Genomic DNA, 17,173 nt, shown 5'->3' with positions numbered 1-17,173 from the left:
TTAAAACTGTGTGCCGGACCGAGACTCGAACTCGGGACCTTTGCCTGTCGCGGACAAGTGCTCTACCAACTGAGCTACCCGAGCACGACTCACGCCCGTCCTCACAGCTTTACTTCCGCCAGTACAACCATCTGCACGAACAGTTCGACGACATTTGCAGCAGCACGGACTATGAGCTCGGAGACCATGGCTGTGGTTACCCATGACGCTGCATCACAGACAGGACCGCCTGCGTTGGTGTACTCAACGGCGAACCTGGGTGCACGAATGGCAAAACGTCATTATTTTGGATGAATCCAGGTTCTGTTTACAGCATCATAAGGGTCGCATCCTTGCTTGGCGACATCGCGGTGAACGCACACACGAAGCGGGTATTCGTCATCGCCTTACTGGCGTATCAACCGGTGTGATGGTGTGGGGTGCCATTGGTTACACGTCTCGGTCACCTCTTGTCCGCATTGACGGCACTTTAAACAGTGGACGTTACATTTCAGATGTGCTACGACCCGTGGTTCTACCCTTCATTCGATCCCTGCGAAACCCTACATTTCAGCAGGATAATGCACGACCGCATGTTGCAGGTCCTGTACGGGCCTTTCTGGATACAGAAAATGTTCGACTGCTGCCCTGGCCAGCACACTCTCCAGATCTCTCACCAATTAAAAACGTCTGGTCTGTGGTGGCCGAGCAACTGGCTCTTCACAATACGCCAGTCACTTCTCCTGATGAACTGTGGTATCGTGTTGAAGCTGCATGGGCAGCTGTACCTGTACACACCATCCAAGCTCTGTTTGACTCAATGGCCAGGCGTATCAAGGCCGTTATTACGGCCAGAGGTGGTGGTTCTGGGTACTGATTTCTCAGGATCTATGCACCCAAATTGCATGAAAGTGTAATCACGTTCAGTTCTAGTACAATGTATTTGGGTATTTGTCCAATGAATACACGTTTATCATCTGCATTTCTTCTTGGTGTAGCAATTTTAATGGCCAGTAGTGTACATCGCTCACCAAAGCATAAAAGAGCTGGCTATGAAAAGATATGAATTCACAAAGCAAACCTTGCGAGAATAGGGCAGAACGCTGTGAGACTGGGCAGTAGGTGACGGGACGGAGGTGCTGGTGCAGGGCCGCCTGAGCACCGGCCGCAGCAGCACTCCACCTGCTGGGTGGGCGCGGCCTGCACGGCGCAGTGGTCGCGGGACCGGCTCTGCCTGGCTCAGGTCCCAGCGGCGGAAGGTCGCCTCTGTTTACCCGTGGCGGCCGGCTCAGAGACGACCGAGCCGGCGTAGACCGCGTTCTAAGCTGAAAAATTATTACGTTGCTGGAGGGAAACAGTCAACAATCATCATAGATTGAGAAGAAAAGGAACTCAGATGTACCTCAGCTTGATTTATTCATCCACGGCATATTCCCAGCAATGGATGCCGGTGAACAGATACTGCATTTTCCTGGATTGTCTAAGGCGAAGGCGTTCGACTTAGTACCTCATCTTTGGCTACTAACCAAAATCTAACATGAGAACTAGCTCTGAAAATACACACATCAAAAAAAAAGTTTAACTTCTCCGGTTCCCAGAACTCCTGAAGATAGACGTTGACGGTGGATATTGCGTCACAGACACAGTCCCTTTGACTGTTCAGAGATGTCACTAAAACCGCCCAAAGACGTAAACAACCATGCACGAGCAGCGCCTATTAGACGGAGGGGATCCGACCAGTCATTCCACCAGGAAGGAGGTACAAGGTTGGTGTTGTCTGTAGTTCAACTATGCCTAGACGGTCAATACCGCGGTTCGATCGCGTCCGCATTGTTATTTTTTTTGCAATGAGGGGCTCCCAACAAGGGAAGTCTCCAGGCGTCTCGGAGTGAACCAAAGCAATGTTGTCCGGACATGGAGGAGATACACAGAGACAGGAATTGTCGACGACATGCCTCGTTCAGGCCGCCCAAGGGCTACTACTGCAGTGGATGACCGCTACCTCAGGATTATGGCTCAGAGGAACCCGACAGCAACGCCACAGTGCTGTTCGTCCAGCCACAGGACCACGTGTTACTACTCAAACTGTGCGGAATAGGCTGCATGATGCTAAACTTCACTCCCGACGTCCACAGCGAGGCCCATCTTTGCAATCACGACACCATGCAGCGGGGTACAGTTGGGCCCAACAACATGCCCACTGGACCGTTCAGGATTGGCATCAAGTTCTCTACACCGATGAGTGTCGCATAAGCCTTCAACCAGACAATCGTCCAAGACGTGTTTGGAGGCAACACTGTCCAGCGAGTGCAGCAAGGTGGAGGTTCCCTGTTGTTTTGGGGTGGCATTATGTGGGGCCGACGTACGCCTCTGATGGTTGTACAAGGCGCCATAACGGCTGTGCGATACGTGAATGCCATCCTCCGACCGATAGTGCAACCATATCGGCAGCACATTGGCGAGGCATTGGTCTTCATGGATGACAATTCGCGCCCCCATCGTGCACATCTCGTGAATGACTTCCTTCAGGATAACTACATCGCTCGACTAGAGTGGCCCGCATGTTCTCCAGACATGAACCCTATTGAACATGCCAGGGATACCTTGAAAAGGGCTGTTTATGGACGACGTGACCCACCAACCACTCTGAGGGATCTACGCCAAATCGCCGTTGAGGAGTGGGACAATCTGGACCAACAGTGCCTTGATGAACTTGTGCATAGTATGCCACGAAGAACACAGGCATGCAGCAATGCAAGAGGACGTGCTACAGGGTATTAGAGGTACCGGTGTGTACACCGGTCTGGACCAACACCTCTGAAGGTCTCGCTGTATGGTGGTAAAGATGCAACGTGTGGTTTTCATGAGCAACAGAAAGGCCGCAAACGATGTTTATCTCGCTCTCTATTCCAATTTTCTAATGCAAATCTTTTTTTGATGTGTGGTTTGTTCCGTTGAATTCATTTATGAAGCGCGGGAAGAATGGCTCTTTAAACGCTTCTGTGTACCCTGTAATTAGCTTAATCATCAGAATCCGTTCAGTTGAAAGAGATAGCTCAGGAAAACACATAGAAAACCTAAGCAAATACTTCATGTAGCAGCACCTACATCGAAAGCTACCACTTACTCGTTTACTTTCAACATAAGAGCAATGGATAATAGCTTTTGATAATGTTGACTGGAGCACACTCTTTGAAGTTCTGAATGTTTTTCAAATGGCTCTGAGCGCTATGGGACTTAACATCTGTGGTCATCAGTCCCCTAGAACATAGAACTACTTAAACCTAACTAACCTAAGGACATCACACACATCCATGCCCGAGGCAGGATTCGAACCTGTGATCGTAGCAGTCGCGCGGTTCCGGACTGAGCGCCTAGAACCGCTAGACCACCGCGGCCGGCGTTCTGAATGTTGCACAGCTAAAATATAGGAAGCAAAATGCTATTTACAACTTGTACTGAAATAAGAGATCACTAATAAGAGTCGAAGGGGATGAAAGAAAAGTAGTGGTTCCGAATGGATTGAGACACGGTTATAGTCTGTTCCCAGTGTTGTTCAGTCTGTACATTGAGTGAGAAGTAAAGGAAACCAAAGAAAAATTTGGAGTAGGAATTAAAGTTCCGGGAGAAAAAATAAAACCGTTGAGGTTTGCCGACGACCTTATAATTCTACCAGAGACAGCAAAGAACATGGAAGAGCAGCTCAACGGACTACACGAAGTCTTATATATAGGAGGATATAAGAAAAGCAAAACAAGAATAATGAAATTTAGCCGAATTAAATCACTTGATGCAGAGGGAATTAGATCAGAAAACGAGAAACTTAAAGGAATAGATCAGGTTTGTTATTTGGGCAGCAAAATAATTGACTATAAATAGTTCAAATGGCTCTGAGCAATATGGGTCTTAACACCTGAGGTCATCAGTCCCCTAGAACTTAGAACTACTTAAACCTAACTAATCTAAGGATATCACACACATCCATGCCCGAGGCAGGATTCGAACCTGCGACCGTGGCGGTAACTGACTATAGCCTAATCAGAGAAGATGTAAAATGTATACGCGCAATGGCAAGAAAAGTGTTTCTGAAGAAGAGAAATTTGTTATCATCGAATATAGATTTAAGTGTTAAGCAGTCTTTTCTGAAAGTATTTGTATGTCGTGTAGCCATGTGTGGAAGTGAAACATAAACAATAAACAGTTTAGACACGAAGAGAAAAGAAGCCTTTCAGATATGTTGGTACAAAAGAATGCGCCGGCCGGTGTGGCCAAGCGGTTCTAGGCGCTTCAGTCTGGAACCGCGCGACCGCTACGGTCACAGGTTCGAATCCTGCCTCGGGCATGGATGTGTGTGATGTCCTTAGGTTAGTTAGGTTTAAGTAGTTCTAAGTTCTAGGGGACTGATGACCTAAGATGTTAAGTTCCACAGTGCTCAGAGCCATTTGAACCATCAGTAGAATGCTGAAGGTTAGATGAGTAGATTATGTAACTAATGAGGTACTGAATAAAACTGGGGAGTAATATAACTGGAATTTGTGGTATAGCCTGATAAGAAGAAGGAATCGATTTTTAGGATGCATTCTGAGACGTCAAAGTGCCACAAATTCAGTAGTGGAGGGACGTGTGGGTGGGGAGGTGAGGTGTAGTAAAAATCGTAGAGGGAGACCACAGCGGCCTTCTTCTAGGTCTAGACCCAGAAGAAGGGCGTTGGTTCTTCCCAAGCAACAGTAGTTTTATACATTATGACGCGGTACCATACCCAGAAAACTTTTGTGTAGGTTGCAGTAGTTATTCGAAGATGAAGAGGCTTGCACAGTATAGAATAGCATCGAGACCTGCATCAAACCATTCTTCCGACTAAAGACAACATTATCTTATGTATGGTTCAGTTCGTGTAGTTGAATTTGTCGTTGACGTGGTGTTCAGTCCGAAGACATTTTTGATGAAGCTTTGCTGCAGCCTACATCCTTCTGAATCTGATTATTGTCCTCATCTCTTGGTCTCCCTGTATAAGTTTTACCTTTCCCCCTCCACTTCGTAATGTCTCTTGAAGTATATTCTGAATGTCTCCCTTCTTTTAGTCTGGTTGTACAATAAATTTCTTTTTTCACCAGTTCTGTTCACTTGTTCCTCGGTAGTCTTTCGATCTACACATCTAATCTTCTCCTGAACCACACAACCACATTTGAAAAGCTTCTTTTTTTGTCTTCAATTTGTGTTTGCTGTTAACCAAATTTCTCTTTTTTGGAAACGTTTTTCTTGGCACAGCCAGGTTACATTTCATATCCTCTGTACTTAAACCATTATTCGTTACTTTGCTGTCCAAATAGCAAAACTAAGCTACTACTTTAAGTGTCTTGTTTCTAATCTAATTTCCAGGAGCATCGCCTGATTTAATCTGACCACATCCCAGTACCGTGTTTCACTTTTATTGATTTTCATCTTTTAACCTCTTTTAAGACTATCCGTCGATCAAATTGTCTTCCAAGCCTTTTCTGACGGAATTCCAGTGTCCTCGGTAAGCCTCAAAGTTTCTATTTCATGTCCTTGAACTTTAATTCCCTTTTTAAATTGCTCCTTGGTTCATGTACGGATTGAATGCATCTGGGATAAGCCACAAGTTTCTCATACTCCATCCTCAACCACTGCTTGACTTCCATATCCCTTTACTCTTACGAAGCTCTCTGGTTTCTGTGCAACTCGTAGGGAACCTTTCGCTCGCAATATTTCATCTGTTGTAGCTTAGAATTTCAAAGAGAGTATTCCAGTCAACACTGTCGAAAACCTTCTGTATCTCTACATACTTTATAGACCCAAGTCGTAGGGTCAGTACTGTCTCTCCTGTTCGTACATTTTTCCAGAAGTTTCTATCTTCGTAGACGGGTGCAAAACGCACTTGATGCGAATTTTCCGCCAGTAAAGGTAATAATCAACTTTTTAATTTTAAAGGCAATCTACATCTCAGAAAGCTGGATGTGTACCTTATTTCACGCCGATATTGCATGACTTACGTGGGACAGATTATTAGAGTAGGGGGGAAGAGGTGCAAGGAACATGAGCGACATATTCGATTGAAACAACCAAGCAAATCTGTTCTTGCCAGCACTGCCTCGAATATAATAATGGAACGAAATCCCATGAGAACACTACTGTGATGCCGACGTCACGTTTCTGGGACAACGGAATTACGGACTCTATCGAATGAAGGATGTTTCAGAACTTGATTAACTGAGCCAGTGGTTTCATTTTAAACCAGGCATGGGATTCGACACTCAGTTCATTGAGATTTCGCCGGCCATCGCATCCGTTAGAGCTGGAAAGTGGTAAGGGAATTTGCGTTTCACGGAATACCAGTTCCGGCTCTGAAAAACAAATGAACTTCGATGGGCGTAGGGGGCGCCGGGAGTCGAACTCGGCCACAAACCGTGACGTCACACCAACAGTTGAGGACTGGAAACGCTGAAAGGGCCTAAACTGGTTGTACCGTCGGTAATAGCTTGAGACAGGTGGCAAGTACTAGTACTCCGTTAGATTTATCAGTGTGTAACGGTCCTTTGTTCGCGACAGGAGGAGCGCTGAATGTACAGAGAGAGTCGGCTGCAGTGGTAAACACGGTACGTAGTGCTTCTCGTTCGCTTTGCTAAAAGCAAAAAGCAGTAACACATTTTATTTGCTTTCGTGAATCTTTTGTGTGCAGCGCTTTATGATCGAAAGAAAAGGCAAGATTAGAAATATATAGAAGACTATTGAACTAAGAATTCAAGGAAAGCCGTATGTGACAAACGATTGGCAGTTGCTCAAAAAGAACCACCACAACCTGATGTAAGTTGTAATCATCGTAATTTAACTGTATATTGTGCAGCATAATGAAATAAAAAATATCGTGTAATTTTCACGTTTAATCTGCACGACCTTCCCTCCTAGGAAATATTCAGTACCTTCTACTGACCAACAAATAGTGTGCTGAAAAAAAAGAAAGAATCTATCTGCAAAGGTCGACTTTTTCGAAGTAAAATGCAGGGATTTTACATCTCGCTGGGTTAGTGACGTCAATACTGCATTCTTAGTTACTGCTCAGAAACAAATGAGGTGAAGCTGTGGCCATTCCGTGGTTCCTTAGAAATGACCAATGACGCTTACATCTTTACTAAAATTTTCGTTGATATGTTTTCTTTACTTCTAAGTGCGCCTCCGCAGCCAATTCGTCAATGTGTCTGATTGGCCATGCGGAGGACCCGGATTTGATTTCCCTTACCGCCAGGGATGTTTTCCTGGTTGGAGTATTCTCACCCTGCGACGCAAAGTCAGGAGCTACTTAACCGAACAGTAGTGGCACCATGTCTGCTAACCTAACAACGTCCGGGAGGCGATGTGTCGTTCCCGTCCCCTCCATAAGACCTCCACAGGACGCCATTGGCTAATGGGTGACACGACAGTCGGTCTGGTCCGATTGGCTCCTTTTTTATAAAAACAAAAAGCTTTTAAACTTATAATACTATTCAAATACTTCTTCTGTCAGACTTTACAAATGATGTGGAGCTCTCATAATTTGCATTCTTTCCAATAAAGCTATTTGAGACATTTCTTTTCTACTTACTTACATTCCGACATTTCACTCTTTCGTTGCTACCCCGTTTCCAGTCAACAATTTTTCGCAGTCTGGTTGTAGTCCTGGCAACGAGTACACACAAGAGTACAACTCGCAGCACATCGAGAAGACGACTGCAGCGCCGTCGAAACATCGAGCATAAAAATGAAGTCTGTAACTCGCCTGTAAACCGAAACTACACCATTAAAGCGCATCGTCATCCGTACACGGCGACATAGTGGGTGTGGCATGATGACGGTCTTGACACTGAGTGACTTTCATATCAGATAGTTACTGTCACGGACGATTGAGCCGGCCGGATTGGCCGAGCGGTTCAAGCCGCTTCAGTCTGGAACCGCGCGACCGCTACGGTCGCAGTTTCGAATCCTGCCTCGGGCATGGATGTGTGTGATGTTCTTAGGTTAGTTAGGTTTAAGTAGTTCTAGCCATTTGAACCATTTAGAACGGACGATTGGATGTAGTCGGCCGTGATGAGCCTTGTTTGCGAGGTACTGCAGTTTTTTTCTTTGTTTTTAATTTTCCAGGTGACCTAATTTACAAAACGTCATAGAGGTACGTCATAGAGGTACGCGGTCCGACAAAATCGCGAAGCAACCAGAAGACATGGCTGGATGTCTTTGTAACTTCGAGGGGTGCACGCGACTGGCGAGATTATTTAATGATTATGAGTTGCGATTTCTGTGAAGAGTAGAACAGCCACAAGACCGCATTATTGTTGTTCGCGTTTCATGTTATGACCAAGACTAGTAGGTTAAATAAGGGGTGTGAAGAGTGCCAGGTGTTGAGTGATCACTGTGAAGGACACGTAGTTGCCGCATCCTCGTGTGAGACAGCGTTATCAGCACAGGGAGAATTTGAAATGGCCCTCTTTGTGGGTCTCCATTTTGTCGAAACGAGCAATATCCAGATTTGTAGGGAGTTCGGATGTCACAGTGGCCCGACTCCATGGGATGTGAGGGCAGACGTGTTCGTCGTCAGGATTACAGACGACAGCGTGTGGCCACCACAGGCGGTGATCACCGATTTGTGTACCAAACCTATCATAGCCCCTCAACACCTGCGCCTGCCGAGAGTAAATACCATTGGTCAGAGACTGGGAACAACCAGAACAGGGAATTACCATCCCATCAGTAGGCTGACGTTAGCGTCACAGCACAGAGAACTTCTCTTATAGCCGTCCCATGACTGGAAAGCGCGGACTCCTGAAGAGTGAGGTCGCATTGTGTTCAGCGATGAATCGCGGTTCTGCGCCTCCCTGATTGTCTATCGTCAGCGAGTATGGCGGCGACATTTCACTGTTTTTTAGAGCCGCAGCGCTAGTACTCCAACTGTCATGATGTGGGGAGCCATCACGTACGACTTTCTGCGTTCGTGTGTTACCTCTCATGTGCACTATCTTTTCTCAACAGGAAAATGCTCGTTCTCACTTGGCACATGTCTCTACGAACTGTCTGCAAGATGTTAAGGTATTCCTGTGGCCATCAACATCCCCAGATCTGTCCCTAATAGAACCCCTCAGGGACCCAAATTCTTTACTTGCTGCAGGCTTGACCGTGGGGTTCCTGAGCTGGGGACTGGGATGTGTCACCAGTACTCTGTCACTGTAAGCTCTGGCCCTGATTTAAGGACCGCCATGCGGCGCTGAGGTGAAACATTGTGTGTCATAGGGAAAGGGGATCTTGGCTCGATTGCCCGGATCGCGAGGACGGAAAAAAACCACTATAAAAAAACCACTCACCCTCAAGGTGCGCTGCGCATCTATGAGGTACAAGGCTGTTGAGGTGGACCAGTCGTTAGTGGGCAACTTCTGCTGCACCTCAGTTGTATAAGGGTTACTCAGGCATATGGGGATCTGTATGAGTGGACCCTCATTTTCCACGTTGCTCATGAGACCAAGATGGAACCCTCGAAATCTTCTTTTCCTCTCAGCATGATTGGAGTATGGCTTAGGAGTACTCACACCCAATCATCCAAACGATTTAAGGAGGGTACCTCACCTAATTATCACAGTCAGTCAGATTTAGTAACAGAATTAAAGGAGTGGTAAATCAAGATGTGTTTCTGATAATTAAGAGGAAGGAGTGCAGGTCTGAAAAAGTGTCCCCCTTCTATATCCATAAAGGCTTGGAAGGACTTGCTGGCACCTATCAAACGTTTACATAGGGTTTCTTGTTGGTCGAAACTGACTAGTCAAAGCAGGTTGAATTTGATAAGAAAATCACACAAACGTGAACATAATATCGTTGTTGAGATCCACACTTCTCTCAGCTCAAGCAAAAATGTGCTCAGGAACTGTGATATCATGGACTTGGACGTAGTTGAGCTGAAACAAGAATGGGCATCCAAGGGGATAGTGGATGTGGAGCAACGAACGTGAAGGCATAATGCAGAAGCTGCCACTTTCATTGTCACACTCAGTTGTCCAACACTGCCTGAACATGTTATGCCAGGCTTCGGCTTTAAATTAGGCCTTACGTACCAAACCCTATCCAGTGCTATAAATGTCAACGTTTTGGCCATACAACCAAGAGTTGCGGCAGTGAAGCGACCTGTGGTAACTGCAGAAACGCAGCCAACGACACTGTGACGGGCTGCTGATCTCCAGCAATCTGCATCAACTGCTCTAGGAATCACCCAATCTGGAGCCAATACTGCCTTGTTTCTGCTGAGGAACACAAAATACAGGAAATAAAAGTGCCGATGTGGACCACCTATCCCAAAGCCAAAAAAGAATACAAGGCGACGAAACCCTTTGTTTTTGCCACTTCTTATGCTTCTATGGTGCAGAAATGAGCTGGAAAAAGAGTCACTGGAACATCGTTACAGCACCAGGCATGAAGACGATGTGATTAGGGGAAAAACTCAAGGTAAAATACAAAAGTGACAAAATATTTTATGGTCGACATCACCAATTGTTTGATTTCATCAAATCTTTTAATGCAAGGGGAGAATGATTCGCTAAAAGATATGGCAGACAAAATTGATTCTGTAAAACGAAAGTTAATTCTGTGTGAAACTCAGCTTCAAGTTCACCATATGGAACAATTCTCATAACTCAGTTCACTCATTTCTCGACCAGACGTGTCCATCTTCGTTTCAGTACTTGAAAAGTTTCGTCATACGTTCTGAAAGAGATTTCAAGACTTTCCACATTGAAGACGTTGTCAGACCATTCTCTCTAGTAGCTGCTTAAGTACCTCCTCATTACCTCAGACTTGAGCTGATAGACGTACACTTTAGCACATGACTGAATGACCTGTTAGGCCAATGCAAGAATTTACCAGGATCTTATAAAATGTTGTCCCAACAGCTACATCCCCAACTGCACAAACAAGTCGGTGAAGGTAGTTCGCTGTTGGTGTGCAAACGGTTTTTTTTTCTGTTGTGAAATTGAGAAAGTGACCCCAACGTATGACTTTAACACATTTTAACCTGCGTAACACCATGTATTTGTATCACAAATTACAGTTTTAGGTATATTACATACTAGCTTAGTGACGGCTGCTTCGTTCACTTAGTCCGTATGATCTGCACAGATTTTATTCTTTTTCTTTAATCAAATTTTAATTTTGTTCATAAATTGCACTGCCTTCTAAACGTTACACGCTAATTAAGGCCGCAGAAGGATGGTCTTTTCCGAACGGACTTCCGACCACAAAGCGATTCTGGTAGTTGGAGTGGAAGTTTTTTGTTAATCGCCCCTTTTACGTTCTTGTGGTGATATTTCTGTAGGAACTTTCGTCCCCTAACACATATTTCTTTACATCTAACCGAGAAGTGAAATAGCAATTTTCATATATTTAGTGCTTGTATTGTTTTGATAGAACGAAATATTTTCCTAATAACTTTCATCCCCTATTTCACCCTCTTAGTAGTTGTTTTCCCAAAAACGGTGCAACACAATTTTTTCTATTACTAACAGAGAATCCAAATAGAAGTTTTCATAAATATAGCTTTCAAAATGTTTTCATTATGAAAAAAATTCATACAGTTTTTCATCCCATATTTAACTCCCTTAGGGGGCTGAATTTTCAAAAACATCGTAACACCTGTTTCTTTATTTCTAATCGATAAGTCAAATACCAGTTTAAATAGATGTACCTTTCAAAATGCTTTAGTAGGCCTTTGGTAATGAATTATTTCCACTAAAAGTTTCACCCATTATTTTACTGCTTTAGTGGTTGGATTTCCAGAAGTGCTAAAACACGCATTTTTTATTTCTGCCTGAGAAACCAATTTTCGTAGTTCTAACTTCAAAATTGCCTTAATAGGGACACATTTTCAAAAACCCTATTTTACCCATTTCTGGAGTGGAATTTTGAACAAATAAACTATATCTGCAGTGTAAGATCCACACCGTCTCCAAATTTCAATTTTCTATCTTTAGCGGTTTGGGCTAGGCGATGATGAATCAGTGAGTGAGTCACTCTGTTAGTGCATTGCCTTTTATATATATTTCCTATGTAGCTTTTGAATCACGTTCTACAGTTTACATTTTGTCTCGAAAGTTTTTTTTTCTATTAATTCCACATCCATCGAGGTCGTCTTCGAAATGTTGAATGCATGGCATGTTCTTTGTTTTTCCTATGTCATACTTTTGTGTGTATGAACATGTCCGTAGTATTTAGACTAGGATTTCTGATGTCTGCTGACATGTTTGATAATTTTGTCTTTTGCGGGGAAAAGATTTGCCCTCAAAGTCCTTTGTTCTACCTTCAGGATGTTTTCCAAATTGCCTGTAGTGTTGTGAATGAAAGTTTCACTTGCGTACAGAACTTCAGGTTTGATCACGGTAGTGTAGTGTCTAACCTATGTATGTGCGGACCGTACTTCTTGTTGTAGACGTGTGTGTTCCCCCTTACGCTCTGTTGAGTATCTGTGATCTAACTATGTGTGCTTCCTTTTCGAGCCCCGCTGGAGTTTCCCGAGCCGGCCGATGTGGCCGAGCGGTTCTAGGCGCGTCAGTCTGGTACCGCGCGATCGCTACGGTCGCAGGTTCGAATCCTGCCTCGGGCATGGATGTGTGTGATGTCCTTAGGTTAGTTAGATTTAAGTAGTTCTAAGTTCTAGGGGACTGATGACCTCAGATGTTAAGTCCCATAGTGCTCAGAGCCATTTGATCCTTTTTTTTTTTTTTTTTTTTTTTTTTTTTTTTTGAGTTTTCCGAACTTCGTGTTCAGTTTCTGAAAGTTAAATTTAGTGCAAATGAACTCAGTTTCTTCAGGAGCTTTCTCAGCGCATTCGTTGAGGACTTCTATCTATTTGCTGTTTTTCAATATCCGGTAGTATCGCTGGAAGTCGTTGAAATATCGTGCGTAAAAATGTATATAATATTAATTATTTGTTCGCGGGTCAGAAATATACAAATACACTGACAGACAAACAAACCAGAAACAGAAAAATTAGACTAGGAAAATACAGTATCTTCGTATCGTACATACTCAGAACTTCGTCACCTCCAAGGCAGTCGAGATGCCATGAGTAGTACCATCCTCTTTGCAAGATGTTAAGCACAAAAGGTATGGAACCATGTGCAGTTCGCTCGCCCACATTCACAGCAAGTGTCATAAAAATTAAAGCTCCATTGTACATTTTGTCCTATCATCATTCCATTCTGGATCGTCATCTTATTAGCGACCTCCATACCATACAGCTTTCACTGTGTCCAAGGGTAACTTGCTCGGCTGATGTCGTCCATCTGTGGTGTTGATGTATTCACTCATCTTCCTCCACAGTTCTAGCTTCGCCTTCTCGGGAGGCCCGCTAAGATTGTTAGATAATCTTCCTCAACCTCAGCCGTTGACGTGAACCGTAATGCCACAGGTGGGTGCTTAGAGTCTATTCTTACCAAGTGATGGCAACGCTGTTCCACCAAGGTGATAAAGTTTGTCTGTTGGAGTCGGTTTGAGGTAACCTGTAACTGGCCTGCATGTTTCATTGAGCGCTGTACTCATTCTTCTGGTACACGATGATCTGTGCTATACCGGAGAGACACATTTGGCAGAGGAAAAACACAGTGCCCTTGAAAGCGCAAAGTTTTTTTTTTTTTTTTTTTTTTTGGGGGGGGGGGGGGGGGGGAATGTGAGCTCCATTTTCACCGTGCCAGCTTAGGAATCAGACGTTTCGATTCTAGATTTTCGTTTTGTAGTTCTTGCAGTGGTATTTCGAAGAGTTCTGTCAAGCGTTATCCTTAGTTTCCAGTATCACAATGGCGTAATTGAGTTCCAGACCATATTATATGCGGTCGTTGGTCATTGGTGTAGAAGTTGAAAATGGCTCTGAGCACTATGGAACTCAACTGCTGTGGTCGTAAGTCCCCTAGAACTTAGAACTACTTAAACCTAACTAACCTAAGGACAGCACACAACACCCAGCCATCACGAGGCAGAGAAAATCCCTGACCCCGCCGGGAATCGAACCCGGGAACCCGGGCGTGGGAAGCGAGAATGCTACCGCACGACCACGAGATGCGGACGTAGAAGTTGAAGCGAGCGGCTGTGTTCCGTAGTTGGAATGCACAGGCATGTACCTTAGCAGCTCCTGGTCCTACGTCGTTCCAATTACGGTACACTGATAGGGTTCTTAGGTCGTCCAAGCTGTTGTTTTGTGCAGCAAGGCTAGATCTTCTGAAGAATGGAGGATGCTTCTTGTATTTGGAGTCAGCGGTTGGTCGTTGGTGTAGAAGAGAAGCGGAGCTAGAACACTTCGCTGAAATGGACTGTTTTTCTGTGCTGGCCAGCGATTACGTTGCGCCTGGAGCTCAACAAAAACCCAGGATTTTGCAGAAGAGTGCTGCCATATTAAGTGAGATATAGATCTTTTAGTAACCTGTACTATTTAGCAATTAGTAGTCAATGAGTGACAGCTTTCACATGCAAAACGTCTGTGACGTTCAATGTTCAGCAATAAGTAGGATATAATGTGTACTAGAAATTCGGAAATAAAGATACAATCATGGCGGTCCTTTGGCAAAAGTAATAAATGAGGCTGCAGGCACTGAAGAGGGTATCTGTTGAAAGGAACAGGCGAATGCATGTTACACTTTCTGTTCTTTTTTGCAGGCAAGATGAAAGCCACTGTCTTCGTTCTCGGGCTTCTGTTCGCTGTGCATGGGACTCTTTCGTCGCGAATCCTCTTCATACAAACTTCGCCGTCAATAAGTCACGCCTTCCCAATAAATAAGATAATAGAGTCTCTGCTGCGCAGGGGCCACCACGTCACCCACATATCTGCTGATCTTCTCGAGGTAAGACCTTTGGTATCGTCGGACGTGAAAGTCTGCCGGTACTTCATCCACTTACTCAGCTTGTACTGTTGTTTAAAAAGCCTTCAATCTTATATTTTATGTGGTTGTCACACTGACGAGACGAGTCAACAGTAGCTTCAGAGGAGCCGCCACAGATTCACAGAAAAAACCTAAAGAAAGTATTCGAAGTTATAAGTACACATTAAGACGCACTAGTTGTGCATATGTGTGTTGTATCCAACGCAACATGTTTCGGGACGACATGATCCCATTACCAGGATCTATAAAACAAGGGAAACACAAATTGTTACATCGCATTATTACACATACTAGTTGAAATATGTATGTAACAGAAATCCGTCTATATTTATATTTAGTATGACATACCTTATTATTAATATATCATTAGACACAGTCAATAATATAATGCAAGCAGTAAATGTGTAAGACTCTCCAACACGCATATCGTGGTATAACGTTCATAATTACCGGTGGCGCTTAACGATCTCACAGAGCTTTGTTTACTAACGAAAGCCAACTGCCGATCACATACCAAACATTGTTTCCCTTACATAAATGCCACTGATACTGCCGTCGATTCAAAAATAGTTGAACTTCTGTATGTCATGGCACAACAAAACCTGAAAACAATCCTACACCTCTTTTAGAATATTAGCGTGTATTGATATGTGACTGAACGTAATAATAATTAATATACTATGTTATATGCTCAATGCTTGGGAAGCATTCGAATACTCATAACTGACGCTTGACCCACGTTTCAAAATATGCTTACATGATGTAGTAAATAAATCACACATTTGCACTGCTGGTATGTGTCACTCTGTACTAATATTGTGATACACATGTACTATGGAGCCAGATCATAATGACAACTGCCCACCGCGACGTTTAATGTCCCCTGGTGGTGTTACGGGCACGTGACGTGGTAACAAAAGTATGTAGGCGGAGCAGACACGGACGGGGGACAACCCTAGCGAAGACATGGGCTACAAGTGGGGAAACCATGGAGAAGAACGACTTTAACAAAGGCTAAATCATTATTACGCAGACCCCTGTGAACGAATATCTGAAAAACGAAGAAGCTGGTCGAGTGTTAAAGCGTTACTGCCTCAAGCATCTACGAAAAGAGGTAGGACAGTGAAACTACCACTAGGCGCTAAACGGTTGGACGTTCACAACTCTTCACAGAGCGTGGGGTTCGGAGGCTTGCCTGCTCTGTAAAATAAGACAGATGGTGATCTGTGGAATTTCTGCTGAAAGAGCGCAATGTTGGCGTGCGCACAAGTGTTACGGAGCACACCGTTCATGCAGAACATGGAGCTCCGCAGTAGACCACCCTAACGTGTTCACACGTTAACCCAACATCGTCGGTTACGACTGCAGTGTCCACGGGACCATCGGGATTCGCCGTCGATCAATGGAAAAGTGTCTAGTCTTCGGGTAGTCACATTTTTATTACACTAGGTCGATGGTCGTCTCCACAAACTCCGTCATCGAGGTGAACGATGGGCCGAAACGTGTAGCACGCCACGGACGAAAGCTGGTGGGAGCAGTATTACGCTGTGGGCGACATTCTCCTGCCCTTGCATGGGGCCTGTGGTAGCAATCGAAGCCACGTTGACAGCTGCGAACCACCTGCATCTCTTCATGCTTGATGCGATGTCATCTATCGTGCCATCTGTCAGCAGTATAATTGTCCGTGTATCGGAGCCGGAACCGTGCTCCAGTTGTTTCACTATCACTATAGTGAACTCACGTTAATGTCTCTGCGACCAAACTCACCTGATGTGAATCCTATGGACCCCACCTGTTTCGCTATCTGGCACCACCCACGCGCAATTAAATGACCGGCCCTTTATTTACGCGAATTACGTGACCTATGCGTAGACGTCTAATGCCATATACTTCGACAAACATACCAGCAAACTGTCGGATTCCTGATACGCAGATTCAGTGACGTATTTCGTTCCAAGGACGGACAAACAAGCTATTAAGCAGGTAGACATAATGTTTTGGCTCATCAGTGTCACGTATATTTGTGAATCATTTATCACCGTAGGTCTGAGAAAGTATACTCAAGGCTGACAAATGTAATTCGGTGCACGTGCCTTATTTCCTCATCGCATATTTACCTATTCTCTGATTGCCCAATCCCTTCCTAGCGGATGTAATCATGATCCTCCACATGATATCATGCTTTGCTGCATACGTAATCATTGACAAACTTGAAATAGTTCTCAGTCTAATTAGGAAATATGTAGAGTGCGACACTTAAAACGGGAAATGACGAATTCTATTCTGAATTCTTTGCGGCA

At 44.4% G+C, this 17,173-nt stretch overlaps 1 protein-coding gene across 1 annotated transcript in view; it reads left to right on the top strand.

Moving 5' to 3' along the window:
- LOC124621922 (UDP-glucosyltransferase 2-like) overlaps nt 1–17,173 on the top strand; it is a 109,278-nt gene that overhangs the window by 28,220 nt on the left and 63,885 nt on the right. The window contains exon 2 of the mRNA XM_047147428.1: nt 14,650–14,834. Coding sequence (XP_047003384.1) covers nt 14,655–14,834 — 180 coding nt within the window. The 5' untranslated portion in view covers nt 14,650–14,654. The remainder of the gene's footprint in view (nt 1–14,649; nt 14,835–17,173) is intronic.

This window comes from Schistocerca americana, chromosome 7 (assembly GCF_021461395.2).
Source record: "Schistocerca americana isolate TAMUIC-IGC-003095 chromosome 7, iqSchAmer2.1, whole genome shotgun sequence".
In the NCBI taxonomy this organism is placed as follows: Eukaryota; Metazoa; Arthropoda; class Insecta; order Orthoptera; family Acrididae; genus Schistocerca; species Schistocerca americana.
Note: the sequence above shows the minus strand (reverse complement) of the source record. Positions and strands in the feature narration are given on the sequence as shown.